The sequence below is a fragment of the Mesoplodon mirus genome (genome assembly GCF_964341445.2).
Source record: "Mesoplodon mirus genome assembly, chromosome: 7".
Taxonomy (NCBI): Eukaryota; Metazoa; Chordata; class Mammalia; order Artiodactyla; family Ziphiidae; genus Mesoplodon; species Mesoplodon mirus.
The window spans coordinates 64,066,443-64,085,826 of record NC_138983.1 but is presented as its reverse complement, the minus strand read 5'-3'; the positions used below and the strand labels follow the sequence as shown (position 1 = coordinate 64,085,826).

Below are 19,384 nucleotides of genomic sequence, written 5' to 3'. Positions count from 1 at the left end.
GTTGAGGATTTTTGCATCTATGTTCATCAGTGATATTGGCCTGTAGTTTTCTTTCTGTGTGACATCCTTGTCTGGTTTTGGTATCAAGGTGATGTTGGCCTCGTAGAATGAGTTTGGGTGTGTTCCTCCCTCTTCTATATTTTGGAAGAGTTTGAGAAGGATAGGTGTTAGCTCTTCTCTAAATGTTTGACAGAATTCGCCTGTGGAGCCATCTCTTCCTGGGCTTTTGTTTCTTGGGAAATTTTTTATCACAGTTTCAATTTCAGTGCTTGTGATTGGTCTATTTCTTCCTGATTCAGTCTTGGCAGGTTGTGCATTTCTAAGAATTTGTCCATTTCTTCCAGGTTTTCCATTTTAATGGCATATAGTTGCTTGTAGTAATCTCTCATGATCTTTTGTATTTCTGCAGTGTCAGTTGTTACTTCTTTTTCATTTCTAATTCTATTGATTTGAGTCTTCTCCCTTTTTTTCTTGATGAGTCTGGCTAATGGTTTATCAATTTTGTTTATCTTCTCAAAGAACCAGCTTTTAGTTTTATTGATCTTTGCTATCGTTTCCTTCATTTCTTTTTCATTTATTTCTGATCTGATTTTTATTTCTTTCCTTCTGCTAACTTTGGGGTGTTTTTGTTCTTCTTTCTCTAATTGCTTTAGGTGAAAGGTTAGGCTGTTTATTCGAGATGTTTCCTGTTTCTTAAGGTGGGATTGTATTGCTATAAATTTCCCTCTTAGAACTGCTTTTGCTGCATCCCATAGGTTTTGGGTCGTCGTTTCTCCATTGTCATTTGTTTCTAGGTATTTTGTGATTTCCTCTTTGATTTCTTCAGTGATCACTTCGTTATTCAGTAATGTATTGTTTAGCCTCCATGTGTTTGTATTTTTTTTTTTTTTTTTTTTTTGTTTTTTTTTTTTTTTTTTTGCGGTATGCGGGCCTCTCACTGTTGTGGCCTCTCCCGTTGCGGAGCACAGGCTCCGGATGCGCAGGCCCAGCGGCCATGGCTCACGGGCCCAGCCGCTCCGCGGCATATGGGATCCTCCCAGACCGGGGCACGAACCCGTATCCCCTGCATCGGCAGGCGGACTCTCAACGACTGCGCCACCAGGGAGGCCCTTTGTGTTTGTATTTTTTACAGATTTTTTTCCTGTAATTGATATCTAATCTCATAGCATTATGGTTGGAAAAGATAGTTGATATAATTTCAATTTTCTTAAATTTACCAAGGGTTGATTTTGATCCAAGATATGATCTATCCTGGAGAGTGTTCCATGAGCACTTGAGAAAAATATGTATTCTGTTGTTTTTGGATGGAATGTCCTATAAATATCAATTAAGTCCATCTTGTTTAATGTATCATTTAAAGCTTGTGTTTCCTTATTTATTTTCATTTTGGATGATCTGTCCATTGGTGAAAGTGGGGTGTTAAAGTCCCCTACTATGAATGTGTTACTGTCGATTTCCCCTTTTATGGCTGTTAGTATTTGCCTTATGTATTGAGGTTCTCCTATGTTGGGTGCGTAAATATTTACAATTGTTATATCTTCTTCTTGGATCGATCCCTTGATCATTATGTAGTGTCCTTCTTTGTCTCTTCTAGTAGTCTTTATTTTAAAGTCTATTTTGTCTGATATGATATGAGAATTGCTACTCCAGCTTTCTTTTGGTTTCCATTTGCATGGAATATCTTTTTCCATCCCCTTACTTTCAGTCTGTATGTGTCTCTAGGTCTGAAGTGGGTCTCTTGTAGACAACATATATATGGGTCTTGTTTTTGTATCCATTCAGCCAATCTGTGTCTTTTGGTGGGAGCATTTAGTCCATTTACATTTAAGGTAATTATCGATATGTATGTTCCTATTCCCATTTCCTTGTTTTGGGTTTGTTGTTGTAGGTCTTTTCCTTCTGTTGTGTTTCTTGCCTAGAGAAGTTCCTTTAGCATTTGTTGTAAAGCTGGTTTGGTGGTGCTGAACTCTCTCAGCTTTTGCTTGTCTGTAAAGGTTTTAATTTCTCCATCAAATCTGAATGAGATCCTTGCTGGGTAGAGTAATCTTGGTTGCAGGTTTTTCTCATTCATCACTTTAAATATGTCCCGCCAGTCCCTTCTGGCTTGCAGAGTTTCTGCTGAAAGATCAGCTGTTAACATTATGGGGATTCCTTTGTGTGTTATTTGTTGTTTTTCCCTTGCTGCTTTTAATGTTTTCTTTGTATTTAATTTTTGACAGTTTGATTAATATGTTTTTTGGTGTATTTCTCCTTGAATTTATCCTGTATGGGACTCTCTGTGCCTCCTGGACTTGATTATTTCCTTTCCCATATTAGGGAAGTTTTCAACTATAATCTCTTCAATTATTTTCTCAGTCCCTTTCTTTTTCTCTTCTTCTTCTGGAACCCCTATAATTTGAATGTTGGTGCATTTAATGTTGTCCCAGAGGTCTCTGAGATTGTCCTCAGTTCTTTTCATTCTTTTATCTTTCTTCTGCTCTGCAGTAGTTATTTCCACTATTTTATCTTCCACGTTACTTATCCATTCTTCTGCCTCAGTTATTCTGCTATTGATCCTATCTAGAGTATTTTTAATTTCAGTTATTGGGTTTCTAATCGTTGCTTGATCCATCTTTAGTTCTTCTAGGTCCTTGTTAACTGTTTCTTGCATTTTGTCTATTCTATTTCCAAGATTTTGGATCATCTTTACTATCATTATTCTGAATTCTTTTTCAGGTAGACTGCCTATTTCCTCTTCATTTGTTAGGTCTGGTGGGTTTTTATCTTGCTCCTTCATCTGCTGTGTGTTTTTCTGTCTTCTTATTTTGCTTATCTTACTGTGTTTGGGGTCTCCTTTTTGCAGGCTGCAGGTTCGTAGTTCCCATTGTTTTTGGTGTCTGTCCCCAGTGGCTAAGGTTGGTTCAGTGGGTTGTGTAGGCTTCCTGGTGGAGGGGACTAGTGCCTGTGTTCTGGTGGATGAGGCTGGATCTTGTCTTTCTGGTGGGCAGGTCCACGTCTGTTGTTGTGTTTTGGGGTGTCTGTGGACTTTTTATGATTTTAGGCATCCTCTCTGCTAGTGGGTGGCGTTGTGTTCCTGTCTTGCTAGTTGTTTTGCATAGGGTGTCCAGCACTGTAGTTTGCTGGTCGTTGAGTGAAGCTGGGTGCTGGTGTTGAGATGGAGATCTCTGGAAGATTTTCGCCGTTTGATATTATGTGGAGCTGGGAGGTCTCTTGTGGACCAGTGTCCTGAAGTTGGCTCTCCCACCTCAGAGGCACAGCACTGACTCCTGGCTCCTCAATTTGGGATTATTCGTTGTCTATTCATGTATTCCACAGATGCAGGGTACATCAAGTTGATTGTGGAGCTTTAATCCGCTGCTTCTGAGGCTGCTGGGAAAGATTTCCCTTTCTCTTCTTTGTTCTCACAGCTCCCGGGTCTCAGCTTTGGATTTGGCCCCGCCTCTGCGTGTAGGTCCCCAGAGGGCGTCTGTTCTTCGCTCAGACAGGACAGGGTTAAAGGAGCAGCCGCTTCGGGGACTCTGGCTCACTCAGGACGGGGTGGGGGGGTGGGGAGGAGGGGCACGGAGTGTGGGGCGAGCCTGCAGTGGCAGAGGCCGGTGTGGCGTTGCACCAGCCCGAGGTGTGCCGTGCGCTGTCCCGGGGAGGCCGTCGCTGGATCCCGGGACCCGGCAGTGACGGGCTGCACAGGCTCCCGGTAGGGGAGGTGTGGAGAGTGACCTGTGCTCGCTTACAGGCCTCTTGGCGGCGGCAGCAGCAGCCCCAGCGTCCCACGCCCGTCTCTGGAGCTCCTTTAAGCGGCGCTCTTAATCCCCTCTCCTCGCACACCAGGAAACAAAGAGGGAAGAAAAAGTCTCTTGCCTCTTCGGCAGGTCCAGACTTTTTCCCGGACTCCCTCCTGGCTAGCTGTGGCGCATTAGCCCCTTCAGGCTGTGTTCACGCCGCCAGCCCCAGTCCTCTCCCTGCGCTCTGACCAAAGCCCGAGCCTCAGCTCCCAGCCCCGCCCGCCCTGGCGGGTGAGCAGACAAGCCTCTCGGGCTGATGAGTGCCGGTCGGCACTGATCATCTGTGCGGGAATCTCTCCGCTTTACCCTCTGCACCCCGGTGGCTGCGCTCTCCTCCCCGGCTCCGAAGCTCCCCTCCTCAGCCACCCGCAGTCTCCGCCCGCGAAGGGGCTTCCTAGTGTCTGGAAACCTTTCCTCCTTCACGGCTCCCTCCCACTGGTGCAGGTCCCGTTCCTATCCTTTTGTCTCTGTTTATTCTTTTTTTTTTTTTTTTGGCCGTACCCATGTACGTGGGGATTTTCTTGCCTTTTGGGAGGTCTGAGGTCTTCTGCCAGCGTTCAGTAGGTGTTCTGTAGGAGTTGTTCCACGTGTAGCTGTATTTCTGGTGTATCTGTGGGGAGGAAGGTGATCTCCACGTCTCACTCTTCCGCCATCTTCCCCGGAAGTCTCTCCCTGTCTTGGACAGGTTTCTCCAAGCCTCAGTGGTCCGGGGCCGCTGAATCAGCCTCACTGTTGGCAAAGCCTGGCCTGGCCTTGAGGCCACGCTGAGCAGTCAGAATCCTGGTCTGGTCCCCCTTTCTGCCTGTTGTGCACTTTTTCTGGAGTCCAGATATCCTGACACTGTGAATAGGTTCATAGCCATTCATTGTTCTATAGCGATAAAGGGGTTGTCCATCAGTCCTTCTGCTCATCCTTCAGTCATCAGGACAGAAATTATGATCTGGCCCTAGAGACGATGGAACCAGGAGGGCAGAGTGGCTTTGCCCCAGGCCACACAGTCGGCAACCAGAAAAGCATCCTCATCCAGCCCTCTCCCCTTTCTGTCTCACCACCCGAATCGCCAGCAGACCCTGTGAGTTAGAGCTGGGCTGGTTTCATTCCCACCCTGCCTGAACTCTACTCCAGCGTTGTAGGGTAGGACACACGACCAGGCTGCCAGGGGTATGGGAGGGTCAGGGGCGGCTGGCCCCAGGCCCACAGAGGAAGCACCGGTGACACGGCCCAGCCTGGATGTGGGCGGCAGAGTGCTCAGGCCACAGAAACCTGGGCCTGGCAAAGTGACAGGCTGGCCTTGCTGAGAGCAAGCGTCACAAGGGATGCCTCTGGGTTCAAAAGTCCAGGCTTTGAGGGACAGAGTGGGGACCCAAGGAGGACCACAGCTTGTGAGGGGCCGACTTGAGGCCGGCCTCCGCACTCATTCCGTCGGGGTTCCGGAGCGTGGTGCGGCCACCAAAAGTGAAGATCCCTTGGCTATGTCAAAGGAGCCTCTTGTCCAGTGGAGACGAGGTGGTGGTCAGTTCTGAGGGATACAAAACAACTGGAGTTTGTCCAAAGGAGGGCAACCAGGATGGAAAAATGAAACCAGATTGTCCCACAAGGAACTGGGAGTGTTTCGCCTGGTAGGGCATGGAACCAGGCAGCCGTGGGCCTCACCTTCCCGTAGGGGAAGGGACGAGGTAGAGAGGCAGGATACGACCCCCTGTGGAAACCCGAGGGCACAGTCTTGGAACCCCTTGCTGGATGCCCCCCAGACAAGGATTTAAGTGGAGGACAATGCTCCAAAGATGGAGCGGCCCAGGAAAGGGTGCTCAGCCAGGAGGGCTTGGTCAGCTGGTAGGCGAGAACGTGACCGTCGGCCTCCCACGTCTCTTCCAACATGGGGACTCTGGGGGGCCTTCGTGAGCCCTTGCCCCGTGGCCAGTCATCCCTCTGTCTCCTCTGGGCCTGAGCCTGCAGGCTTCTCTCTGGCTGCACCTGTGGGCCCCAGGTGAGCTGCCTTTGCTGTGCTGTGTCTCTGTTCTTGTGTTCTCCTCAGGGGAGGTGCTGGGGTCGGGGCACAGTGGGAGGCCCTGCTTTACTCACTCGAAGGCTTCTGAGGCACTTTGCGGTCCCCCGGGCCGTGTCGCACCCATGGGAAATGAGGAATCGCACCCCCGCTCCCCGACACCCATCCGTACACTCCTGAGCCCTCTGTCACCCTGCCTCCTTCACCCACTGTTCAAAGTCCCTTCTGAGGGAGCTGGATTTATGTTTTCAATTTTTTTAGCTGAAGAATAACCCATACACATATAGAAACATGCAAGCATATGTACCAAAATAATTTTAAACAATAATAACTCAGTAATTTAAAACACAGCCAACACCCATGTACCCACCACCCAGGTCAGGAAATAGCACACTCCCAACCCCCCAGAAGCACCCCTTTGCCTCCTGTCAATCATTTTCCACTTCCTCCTGCCCAAGATACCCACCCCCGACTCCTGACTCTAAGTTTATGGTCTTATTTTGCCTGTTTGGAAAGTTTATGTAAGTAGAACTGTGTATGTGCTCTTTGGCTTCTTTTGCTAACATTATATTTGTGGGGTTTCTCCTTATTGAGCAGAGCTCTGGTTTGCTCATTTTTAGTGCTGAGTAGTATCCCATTATGTGCATAACCACAGGTTATTTATCCATTCTGTTGATGGACGTTTGCGTTGTTTCCAGGTTGGAGCTTTTACAAATTCTGTTTCACAACCCGTGCAAACAGTTCTGCCAGATACCCACTGGGGCCTGGGGTCGGTGGGTCGCAGGGCTCAGTGGCGGGAGATGCTGCCAGTTTCCTAGGCAGCTGTGGGAATTGAGTCTCAATGTTCTCTTGAGGTGTCAGTGGTCGCCATGGGGACAGCGGTGGCCGACTGGGGATGACTTCCTTACAGAAGAGGTGTGCGTCCCCCCTCTCTCACAGAGTGCTGTTCGCTGGGATGGGCATGGGGGGCAGCTGGAGGGTGGGCTGCAGAGTCTTGCTTCTGGAGGGGAAAGGGGGGGTCAGCTAGGAGGCTGGTGCCGTTGTCCAGGTGACAGAAGACAGTGGGCCAAATCAGGGCAGGTGTGATGGGATGGGGATGAAGGGACAGGCACAAGGCATGAGGGAGGTGGAAGTGGCAGGACTTGGTGCCTAATCAGATGCTGGGGAGAAGGCGGAGGCATCGGTGGAAATGCCTGGTTATTGCTGAGATGGGAAACACAGGAGGAGTAGATTCTGGGGAGAAGGTGAGTTTGACCATACACTCAAGGACCATTAGCTACAGGGGGCCCACTTATAGGAACCTGCCTGCTTGGGAGGCCAAAGCCCAGTTGAGCAGCACATCTTTGGAACTCAGCGACACACAGTCTGAGCTGATGCCCAGGTGACAACCAGTAGCCCCAGAGTGTCTAAGGCCTCCAAGGATCTCACTAAAAGCAAAAATAGGGGGTTTCTTCTTTGCTGCTGTGGGGCTGCTTTGAGAAGCAGAACCTCCCTTCTTTCAAGGGGCTTTGAGCATAAACTGAGTATGCATGGCTACAGAACCTTCTGGGACATCAGTAGCATGGAGGGAAACCATGAATATCCAGGGCTAAGGGAGCCCAGTGCCCTAAGATAGTATCTAGGAGCCTGGGTTTGGTTGAGGCCAGCACTGATGACTCCAGAGGTCCAGTTGGGGGCAAGGACCCTAAAAGCAGGAGGTCCTGGGCCTCTGGTGATGCTCAAATTCAGGCCAATCATGGAGTGGTCCCAAGGAAGTAGGATTTTCAGAATGGGACCCCAGCCCATGCTTATGGGGAGCAGGACCCAGCCCCTGGGGTGGGAGCTGTAGGAGCAGACCAGCATGCCACACCCCAGCCAGGCAGATGGAAGCTGGGGCGGAGCATCTCTGTCCTCTGTCCCAGCAAAGAACTAGGGGCCTGTGAAGAAAACAGAGGCACAAGTTCAGTCTCAGGGAGGAGACCAGCACTTCAAGACAGGGATCCTCGGGCTTCGTGGGAATGCTGACCCCAGACCTCCCGCAGCCTCACAGGATCCCAGACACCTGCACCTACAAGTAATCCCCACCAGCCACTAGGCCTGAGGCTCCCCCATGCCCTCTGACCCCACTTTCCGCCCCGGCTCCTAGGGAGGCCCCATCCAGAACCGCAAGTCCAAGCGCTGTCTGGAGCTGCAGGAGAACAGCGGCGCAGAGTTTGGCTTCCAGCTGGTGCTGCAGAGGTGCTCGGGCCAGCACTGGAGCATCACCAATGTCCTGAGGAGCCTGGCGTCCTGACCCCACCGGGAGTCGGCTCACACCCCACCCCTTTGCTACTGTGTAGCACCCGCTGCAACGTTGCCTGCTGTCCGTGTGGGGTTGTTTGGAGTCTGGGGAACCAGGTTGGTGGGCCCCCAAAAGAGCTTTTTATTTCCTATTCAATGTTCATGGAGTTTATAGAAAGAGGCCAAACGGTGGGTGAGGGTATAATATCATAAACTATTTTGCAACTGTAAATAGAGGACACATGGAAAATATTTATAACTGACAATAAAATACTATTGGTTAAGAAAAGGGATTTTGCAGTTATTTGGTGCTCGGTGGAGATGCAGGCCCGGCTCCTCTGAACTTGGAGTGCTTGTAGCCTAAGATGTGTTCCAGTGTGCTCTCCTTACCCTACATCCCTGAGAAAGTAGGCTTTAAGCCCCTGCAGACAGTGGGAGCTTGTTGTGCAAGCTGCCGGCTTTCTCTAGGAGGCCCAGGGCAGTGAGAAGGGCGCCTCGACCTCAGGGCCACCTCCAGAGAGAAGGTTCCCTCTGCCTCTGTGCAGCAGTTACCGCCTCCGGAAGACAGCCTCAGTCCTCCATCCCGAGAAACCAGGACGGCTTGTTGGCCACTGGAGCGTCATCTGCTGGGCTTCAGACACTTGCCATGACACAGATGGAGACAACAGACAGCCCCCCTCACCCCAGACCCAACCTGCCCACGTGCTGCTGGTTCCTTCCCCTGCTCTTTACAACAAACAAGACTAACCGAAGCAGGATGTAAAGATTTCAGACACCAGAATCTGCTCATGCACAGACCCTCATGCGTGTGTGAACGCATTCACAATCCCTACCACTGCTGTGTACACAAGTAAAAAATGGGCATGCGTTTGCACCTTCTGTGTACAGATAGGTACAGGCTTACATAGCCCCGCACACACCCACCTGTGTGCACACGTGTGCAGTATGTCACACACACACACACACACACACTCACATGCATATGCACTGACCCCAAAGAGGAAAGTTATTTCTGCCCACTCTCCAAAAGTCTGTTTTATAGGAACAAGGCTGCCATCATTTAATGTTATTTAATATGATCCTTGTGAAGCAGAGGCTATTGGAAATCAGAGCCCTTTTCGTCTCACCATTTCTTTCCAATTACAGGCAAGAGATCCAAGGGAGTTCTGAGGCAAGACAGAGATTATATGGCCTTAAGAGTCTATATTTGTTTGCTTTCTTCATGATCATGAAAGTCTAAACCAGGAAAACAAACATGGGACACAGACACCCAAAACTGTGTGCTCAGCTGTGTTCCTTCTCCTGCCTTCAGCGCCCAAGAGGAGGGAGGGGAACATGGTGGGTGTACCTCTAGCTCCTGATCCCACGAGGCACCCAGTCCTGCTGCCCGGCTCTGGCCTCGGCCCATCTCTCTCCATCCACAGACAGGAACCGTGTCTTTCCTTGGTGCTTTGCGAACTGATGGGCTAGAAAGGGCCAAGGGAGGCATTAGGCCCAAGGTGGATATTTTTTTCAAATTACACAGTGTGGCCACACCTGGGAGCCAGACTTTAAAGATTGTCACCACACAGCGCCTCTTCTGTTCAACCTCCCTGTCGCTTTCCAGGGGAGGGGGGGGCCACCCATGGTCCCACCCATGGTCCCCACAGGGAGAACCTGTGGCCAGTGGCAGCTTCATGGGGGTATGGCATGGGACCCCGAGTTCAGAGTTTCCCCCTCCACCTCCAACCCAAGTTTAGTTTAATGCTCTGGTGTCACTGTCTTGAAATTCCTCATAATTTCTGAACAAGGGGTTCTGTATTTTTTTGTACCGGACCCAGCAAATCATACAGCAGATCCTGCTTCTGACACAGCATTTTTGTGGGCAATATCCAGAATCCAGCCCATGGCACAGAACCTTCTCCCAGGAGGAGCTGCTCCTGGTGAGGGAGGGAACAGTGGCCTAAATTCTGACCCCCTTTCAGCCCCTCCCCACTCCGTTCCCCCGTCCCTCCCCCTTCCTCTTCTAGGGGACCTTCCAGCTCCTGCTGCTGCCACCCTCGCAATAGCCCCTAGGGGGCGCTGTGCTCCCTTTGTGCTCTGTCTGAAGGGTGCACTCAAATCCCATCCCTGGGTTCCTTGGTGAGGCGCACCGGGATTTCCAAAAGGGATTGAACTACTAAAGGGCCACTCTAAGGAAGTGATCCCCAAAGCAAGGAGAGGCATGGAGGTTATTTTCCCCAATACTTTCTGGTCCCCTAAGATGATCTCCTTGTACCTGGTCCATCTGCACCTCCTGGCCATGGAAATAGCCCTGGTTTAACCTGACCCTTTCTCCTACTAGTGCAAAAAGACCCTTCTGTACTCCGTGTGAGTCAGGACCTCGGCAGGAAACAGATGGCGCCCTCAGGTAAGTGGGGTGGGGTGGGGCTAACTGAAGAAAGTCTAAGGAGGGCAACGGCAGCTCTTCAGCGTGTGCGCCGGGTGAGGTGAAGCACCCCAAGACAGCAGGACCAGAAGTTCCCACTCCTACAGAGGGAGGGATGCTTCCCAAGCTCACTGACTGCAGTCACGGAAGTGGGCTCCCCTACAGGATCCTCAGCCAAAGGGAGGGACCGCCCCCACCACCACCACCACCACGGAGCAGGTGGGAGCGCAGCAGGGAGGGAGCCTTCACGGGGCAGGGCTGAACATCTCCACTTCTCCTTCCTCCGGCTGTCAGATATTCTGCCAAAGCCTCCCTGTGGTCAAACCCACCGGGAGGTCGGGGCCGAGAAGCTACCGATGCACAGAGCCAGCCGGAGGAGAGTGGAGAGTGGGAGTAACCAGCACTCGCCTCAGCCTTGCCCTGGTCTGGACGCCCTGCCGTCTGCCTCTCCCGTCGCCCCAGTGCTCCTGCCCCGCCCCGGTCTGTGAGTGCCTCCTCGCTGAAATGAACCATACCACGCGCTTTCCCATTTCATGATTCCTTTCATCGACGTGAGAGAGAGAGGAGAAGGAGAGAGGGCTCCTCACTCGCGGCTGGAGTCCCTGGAGGATGCCAAGCCTTGGTTCCTCCTGTCCATTCCTCTAGGGTCATCAAGACTCAGGCCTCCTCCCGTAGCCTCAGTCCCTCCTACCAGTGTGTGGGGGCCTGGAGTAGGTCTCAATCAATGGGCTGCAAGAGCCTACATGGGCCTTTGACCTCGTGGTGCTGGGCTAGCAAACAGATCCGGTCCATGGGAGTGCGTTTGGTTGTCATGGCTGCCTGAAGTGATGTGCTAGGAAAGATTCTGAGGCTCTGGCTTCCATAAGCGAGAGCACCAGGGTGGAGGACCGGAGAGAGGGGAAGTGTGCACGTATGTTACATAGTTAACCTTTCCGTCCTGCCTTTCCACTCCCCACGCCCCTGTGCTGCTCCAGAAGTCCCACTCCCAGCTGGGACTGAGTCTCTCCGTGAACCCCAGCCCACTGGGTTGGTGCTCTGGAGCCCCTCATTGTCTGGGGTGCCATGCCCTGCCTCAGAAACCCAAATCCCTGGTCATTCCGTCACCTGCCCAAACCGCATGGACCCTCCAGCTGCACTGTGGCACCAGCCTTTGCTGTGGGCACACTTTCCTCAGCCCTTCCCCCTTGGGGGTCTGACCACCTCCCCATCCCTGCCAGGGAAGGGGGCTGAAGCTCAGTGCGTGTCTTACCTGCTGTGCTCACATGGACCATGCTCAGTGTCTGGGAGAAAATCACAGGCCCAGGAAGTCCTAAAAATGATTATAATAACAAAAAACTTGATTACTTCTCTGTACTTTCCATTTATTTTCTCATTTCATATCCATTATAACCCAATCAAGCAGCACTGTTATCATGCCCATTTTAAAGTTAAGAAAACTGAGGCACAGAGAGGTCAAATCATTCTGTAAGGACAAATAACTAGCAAGAGACAGAGGCTAGATTTGAACCCGAGGAGGCTGACTGCAGAGCCTGTCCTCTTAGCCTCACCTACACGATTCTGCTTCCCTTGGGGCCGTGGGAACCCCACAGTAACCTTATGCTCCAAGCTCCACTCATTCCAGAGTACCCCACCCTGAGGCTCTGTCTGGACCAAAGGAGTAAATACAACTAACACCCACAGCTGCACCAAACCTGACCTACGTGCAGTAGTGCTTTGCCAAAGCACTTAAACTCATGGTACCCTACAAGGTAGGTACCATTCCTAGCATCATTTTGTAGGTGAAGAAACCAAGGCACAGAGCTTAAACAGCTTGCCCAAGGTCATACAGCTAGCAGATGTAGTAGCCAGAATTTGAACCCAGGCCCCCTGTTGCCAGTCTGTGGCCCTAACCACTACGCCATACCACCTCCCAGCTACCTGCCTTCGTGTGATACAGAATCTCCCCAGAACACACCAGGGCCCCCAGGAGACAGCCTCATGGGGCTCCACATGCTGCCAGGGCCCTAAACACCACCCCATTTCATTTCCCTGGTGAGCCTGACCTTCCAAACATGACCACGGTGAGAGTGTGATTAATGAGCCAGTTACTTCTGTGGAAGACATCGTGCAAAATAAATAGCCCATTTCCCTTCAATTTACTGTTTTAATAAATAAATAGTGCTCCATGCTCTGGTTCTGTTTATGGCTGCTCAAACCTGAAAGTTGGTGATGAATCTTCACGTTCATTTTGAAAATTAATCAGATCTGCCCGATGACTCTGAAATATAGGACCGCATTTGTCCTTCCATGTTAACAGCAACATAGGCAGGTGGGGCCCTGGGGAAAGGCGGGCCGAGGGGAAGGGTGAGCACAGGGCGGGATGCTTGGAGCTCTGGACCCGTGGCCCTGGAGGCCTAGTGCCCACACGCGGGAACCACGGTCAGGGAGGCTCAGAATGTAGCTTCGTGATTAATGGTTCAAGGAAAACCACCAGGAAGGACAGGGCAGAGGCGGGGAAGAAACTTCTTTCCTCTGCTTCAAACTTGGGTAGATTAGCCAAACTGGGGAAAATGAACAAGAACAGGGTGTCCAAACTCCACCGAATGGACAAACTCAAAAAGACCTTCACCTCCTCTCCAGGGGTCATGAGTGTTTGCAGAGTCATGTACTCAGCTGGCTATCTTTCTAGATCCCTCTGTGCAGGCACAGAGCAAAAGGGCAGAAGGCCAGGTGTCTCCTGCGGGGCACTCACCATCTGAAAAATTGTCTTAGGTGGGATGGTAGATCATCAGGGTTCCATGTGATCAGAAGTAAAAGAAGTTCAACAATCAAATATTGATGATGTGCATTTACATTCAACACACTTTGACATATATCTAGTTAAGTCTCAGAGTAGTCCATGAGGTCAATATTAAGCACCCATTTTACAGATGAGGAAAGGAAGAGGTTCAGATGGCATCAATAACTTGCACAAGGTCTCAGAGCTATTAAGTGAAAGAGAAAAAGTTCAGATTCATATCTAGGTCTTCAGACTCCAGGAGCAGTGTGGTTATTTTTCATACAGCTACGATATGCTCTGTGTGTGTGTGTGTGTGTGTGTGTGTATACAAGTTATTTTTTTTGACATTGGTGTGACTGGGCCTGTTTATATTCCTTTCTATATGCATCTTATTCCCATCCAACAATTCTTTGGAGGGTCTCCACAGATCCCTTGAAATCATCAATCTCCCTGCTCTGTCCCTCCTACTAGGCTATGAGAACCTTGAGGGCAGCAGCGTCACTTGATCTGTCTTTGTATCCCTCGCTCCTGGCACAGTACCTGACATGCATGCATGTATTTATTCAACACCTATGTATCAACCGTCTGCTGGGTGCTGTGTGCTGGGGACACAACAGTGAATGAAAAGAGACACGGTCACTACCCTCACAGAGCTTATAGACGAGTGGAAAAGACATATTAATCACATAATTAAACAAATAATGTAAAATTGAACTGTAGTAAGTACTAAGAAGGAGACACATAGAATTCTGACACTATAAAAGGCAGATGAAACTAGTCAGTGAAATGAGAGATGAATGCTGAGGAAGTGACATCTGAGCTGAGCTGTGTTGAGAAGCATTAACTGGAAGATAGAGGCATGTCCTTCCATCCTGGGGACCAGTACATGGAGATGCAGGCAAGGGGGCCTGTAGACAGCTCATGTAGGAGGGGCAGAAAGAATGAAAGGCAAAATATGAGGGTGGAGTAGGTGGTACCCTACCATGAGGGCCTTCATAAGCTTTGTTAAGGATGGAGCCTTTATCCTCAGGGTGAGGGAAGCCACTGAAAAGTTTTAAGCGGGGAGGTGACATGATCAGAGTTGTGTTTGACTAAAGGGAGGCAAACCCTTCCCCAGGTAGATCAAGGAGGAGGTAGAGATGATGGTAGCTTGGGCCAGGGTCACGGCAGTGAAGATGGAGAGAAGAAGAAGTTCCAGAGGCATGGAACAGGTAAAGTAGACAGATAACAGCAGTGGCTTGAATATGGAGCATGAGAAAGAGAGGAGTTGAGGGTAGAAGAGGCGCCACTCCCTGGGATGAGAGCACATCATGAGGACCCATTTGGGAAGCAAGATCCTGAACTCAGTCTTAAACCTGAGCTTGATGGCCCTTCAAGCTCTCCAGAATGATATGTCAGGAGAATCTGACAATCTGACAGTAGGATATGTGGGTGTGGGGTGTGCTCACGGCAGGGGATTAATAATGTGTCCTAAATTGATGTTCTCAGCTTCTCTCTCTCTCCCACCATTTCTTTTCATCAAGAGATAATGATGGTTCTCAGAAAATTTAGAAATAGACATGACTCACCTTGGATAGAGGCTTCGGAAGGAGAAGGCTCCATAAACCCAAGTCACTACCAACTGCCAGGTGCACAGTTTTATAGCTCACACGGGGCTCTAACTCATTTGAGCTTCACAATAACCTGGGATTATTACCTCCATTTGAAGTTACATGGTTTGTCCTGAGAAATCACGTATTGGATCAAGTGTAAACTACTTTCTTATTATCATCTGCCTTCTGGAAGAACTGAAACTGCAAAAAGCTTCCCTATGAGACACGTGAGTTCAATCCACTTTACACATATCCCTGAGCACAAATTTAAAAGGCAAGGAAAAGGCTACAAAGACATGTAAGAAGAAGTCTCTGCCCTTGAGGAGATCACAGTCCAGAAAACAAGAGTCCCAGTTGATTATAATATACAAAACAATGCGGGAGAATACTATATAAGACCCTTTTAAATAAAGTTTCTCTGATTACAAAATAATCAATGTCTAGTATAAACAAATACAAATTTTACAACTGAAAAAGGAAAAGAAAAAGTATCCAAGATCCATCCAGAGGTACCATGTCACTGTTTTGTTTGTTTAATTTTGGCATGTGCTTGTGATTGCAGTTTTCAGTTACATAAGTCAATACATTGCCTGTAATGTTTAAGCTGGTTTTAGTTGGAGTTTCTGTGACTTGCAATCAAGAGAATCTTGACTAACAAGGTTATTTTGAGAATTCAATCAATTAAAGTATGTAAAGTGCTTAACACAGTACCTCGAATGTAGTAAGTAGTCAGTAAACATTAACTGCTATTATTCCTAAGCTTCCATCTATTGGATTGGGGGGCCAGGCACGCAAAAGCCTGTTTACATGAAATCCTGAGGAGATTCCTGGCAGAAAACTAATCCTAAGGGAAGAGGAATCCCAGCACCTAGGATTCAGTAAGAAAGCCTGGGACTTCCCTGGAGGTCCAGAGGTTAAGACTCCACACTTCCACTGCAGGGGGCCCAGGTACCATCCCTGGTCGGGGAACTAAGATCCCACATGCCGCACGGCCAAACCTATGCCTGTGGTGATAGTTACACAACTCTGTAAATATACTGAAAGTCATTGAATTGTGCAAGTAAAGCAAGTGAATTGTATGGTGTGTAAATTATAACTCAATAAAAATTAAAAAAGAAAGAAAACAAACCTTAGTCAGCAGGCCACAGGGCCATTCTGAGGACAGCCTGGTGTCTGCCAGTCAGCAGTGTCCCCGGTTCAGCTCTCCCGGAAGCACAGGTGCACGCCCTGTGGAAGGGTGGCTGAGATGGAACAGCAGAGCCTTGAAGTGAGGCCAGAAGTTTCTATTCCGCCGCGTGCTCTCTTGAGGTTGGCTGCTAACACCGCTCAGCACAGGAAGAAGAGGGGTGCTCTCTCCTGCTTTGCAATAGAGCACAGGAACCTCTGTCACCTTGAGCCACTGGAAGGTCAGTTAGAGCCACTGGAAGGTCAGTTAGAGCTGGTTTGCTGAGTCTCTTTGAGATATTGTTTCTAAGCATTCAACACAAGCAGGCTAAGGGGGTTGCGTGGGGAGAATAAAATACAGGTTCTGCCTCAGGGGTTAATCATCTAAAGAAAAAATGTATGGGGGCTTCCCTGGTGGCGCAGTGGTTAAGAATCCTTCTGACAATGCAGGGGACACGGGTTCGAGCCCTGGTCTGGGAAGATCCCACATGCCGTGGGGCAAGTAAGCCCGTGGGCCACAACTACTGAGCCTGCGTGCCGCAGCTACTGAAGTCCGCACGCCTAGAACCCGTGCTCTTCAACAAGAGAAGCCACCACAGTGAGAAGGCCGCGCACCGCAACGAAGAGCAGCCCCCACTCACCACAGCTAGAGAAAGCCTGCGTGCAGCAACGAAGACCCAATGCAGCCAAAAATAAATAAATAACTTTACTTAAAAAAACAATAAAGAAAAAAGTATGTGTGTGTGTATTTGTGTGTGTGTATGTGTGTGTATGTGTGTGTATATGTATTACTCATCAAAATACACCAATAACAGCTGTGGTTTGCTCATACAAAGCTAATGATCTTCATAAAATTTTAACCATAACTTTGAGCTCATACACCCCATCCGTTACCCTACTGAGTTAACCAGTGTCTCTGTGACATGCTGAGCATTGCCATTTCAGGAGGAACTAAATGCTCAGGGTGAGACGGCAGTCGCCCTTTTTCTAGGACCCTGCCACTTCTTTGGAGTCCCATTTACTTGGCTGGGGGGAGCATATAGACCACCCCTTGTCCCCAGCCACCCCCCAGACAAGGGAAAGGGGAAGCTGCAGCACTCTGCCCCTGTGTTAACTCTTCACAGCCTCAAAGACCACTTACCTCCTGCTTTTGTAGCCCAGTAGTGTGTGAATGGTGCCCTCACGGGGAGGCATCAGGTGGTCCCGTCTAGAAACGTGGGAACACATGGCGCCTATTGATTTCAACTTTGGGTTTTACTTCCAATTCCAAGAAAACAGATGAAGTCCCATTCAACATCCTATCACCAAAAAAACAGATCCTCAGCCCTAGATACTGAACTGCGGGTTCTCTAGGAATCTGGCATCTTGGTCCAATCCCAGAAACTTCAGACACAGGGAATGTGTATGTCAGCTGAGGAGATATCTGAGCTACTCCACACTCCCCTGTACACCTGTAATAACCCCCATCACTGCAGCTTGTCTGTGCATGACTCCTCTTGAGACCTCACGAAGCCTGACTCAACCAGCCTCCCTATACCTGCAGGTGCCTTGCCTCACGCAGATATCCAAGGGCCCTGGGAGGTCAGCTTGGGTTTTGTGGCATCTGAGGGTCTCTGCACTTTGCTGGTCCTTGTAAACTACGGCTTGGGGCGCCTTGGAGGCAGCTGTCCTTGGTACTAGACATGACCCTCCAATGTTGGATTCTCTCTGCCCTCTCAGCACACGAGCTGCCTCAGGCACCCACCAGTCTCCAAAGCAGAAGGCCACACATGAGATGATAACATCATTAAAGATGGACAGGGCCTGCCAGGTGCACAGCCAGCTCTGCTTCGGGAGACCCTGCCGGACCTGGGGTTTCTCATGTCACCATGGCCGCACTGATGGTGCATCTTCAAATCGCAGTCCCCCTAAATGAAGAGGTGGCTGTTTAGTTGCAATCTGCAACCCAACTTGGGAACCCAAATGACATGGCTCCAGTCTTATCGGCAGGAATTATGGCTCTTGAATCAGGCACAATCTGCAGAATAAGTGAAACTGTCAACACAGAGAAATGTGTTTGAAAACATGACATGATCTACAGTTAAAGTCTGTGGATTCTGCATCCACCTCAGAAATATTACACTTCCAGAACAATTTACTCAGTAACTGGCTCTCTCTTGAATGGACCATATGTCGTTTCCTTACTGTGTCTGCCTCCACTGGCAGCCGTTCCCAGCTGCTGGGCCCACTGATTCCCCAACCACAGACCCAAACCTGCCCAGGTCCTGGGCCATGATTCACAGAGACTCATTACACCCACTCTCTGTGCCCATCTTGGTCCCTGATGCAAACTCCCATCCCAGTAATTTTGAGTGCTGGTGTCTTGGCTTGCCTTATTTACAACACTGTGCCCTGCTACCTGCCAGCTACCTGCCATGTGGACTTCTGGGCACCACCTACTTGGATTTCCCATCATTGTGCTGTGTTGAGATGCATTCATTAGTTCATGCATTCATCCATTTACTCAACAAATAATTATAAAGCATCTGCTAAGGCCACATAATTTCCTGTGCGCTAGAGACACAGTGGTAAACAAGATGACCTAATCCCACCTCCCAGGGGTGCTGGGCCAGGACAGCCCCCACGAGGCCCAGCTCAAGACAAGCATGGTGTCCTCGCTTCCCTCATGTGCAGAATGGGATGGTCATGAAGCAAACATTTGTGGTCTGACAGGCTTCGGCCCCAGATGAGGGAAGTGGCTGCCACTGGGAGTCCCATACGAGGTTGGGTCTCCTGTGACTTATGCCCACAGCCATCTATTTGTCCCTGGCATGAAACTTATCACACTACATGGCTACTCTTGTTAAATACTGGGTTGGCCCAAAAGTTCCTTCAGATTTTTCCATAAGAAGTCATGGAAAATCCCAAACGAACTTTTTGGCCAACCCAGTGTTTAGTCTGCCCCACTCCCAGCCAACAGTTTCAGGAGGCTGAAGTGGTATCTGGATCAGCTAGTCTGTCTAGCCCACAGACACGGGTCACTTGGTCATTCTCTCCAGATGGGAACAACTATTGCACTATCTGCCTTACTTTGGTTGTGGTCTCACCCTGAGATGGGCGCCCTTGTTTCACCCACTGCAGGCCATGGGCAGATATGGATGCTGCACCCTGGTCTGGGTCCAGTATCCCAGGCTCCCACAGCTAATTTCCCGAGTCCAGTTCCAGGAGATCCTTGTATGTGTGATAGGACAAAATAGTTTGGCTGTACCAGCCCACAATCCCTGGGCTCTCCACACACAGGACCTTCCAATGCTGGCCCCCTCCACTCACTTTCCTGCTGCCCTGCCCCATGGTCACTTCCACAGGCCAGGTGGCATCTGTCCACAGCCACTTCTGGGCCTGCAGCAAGGAGAGAAGAAAACTGAGCCTTGGACCAGT

At 49.8% G+C, this 19,384-nt stretch overlaps 1 protein-coding gene across 1 annotated transcript in view; it reads left to right on the top strand.

The window, feature by feature from the left end:
• The window catches only part of GALNT18 (polypeptide N-acetylgalactosaminyltransferase 18), a 355,103-nt gene extending 346,768 nt beyond the window's left edge, over nucleotides 1–8,335 (top strand). The window contains exon 11 of the mRNA XM_082627905.1: nucleotides 7,913–8,335. Coding sequence (XP_082484031.1) covers nucleotides 7,913–8,059 — 147 coding nt within the window. The 3' untranslated portion in view covers nucleotides 8,060–8,335. The remainder of the gene's footprint in view (nucleotides 1–7,912) is intronic.
• Nucleotides 8,336–19,384: the final 11,049 nt, after the last annotated feature.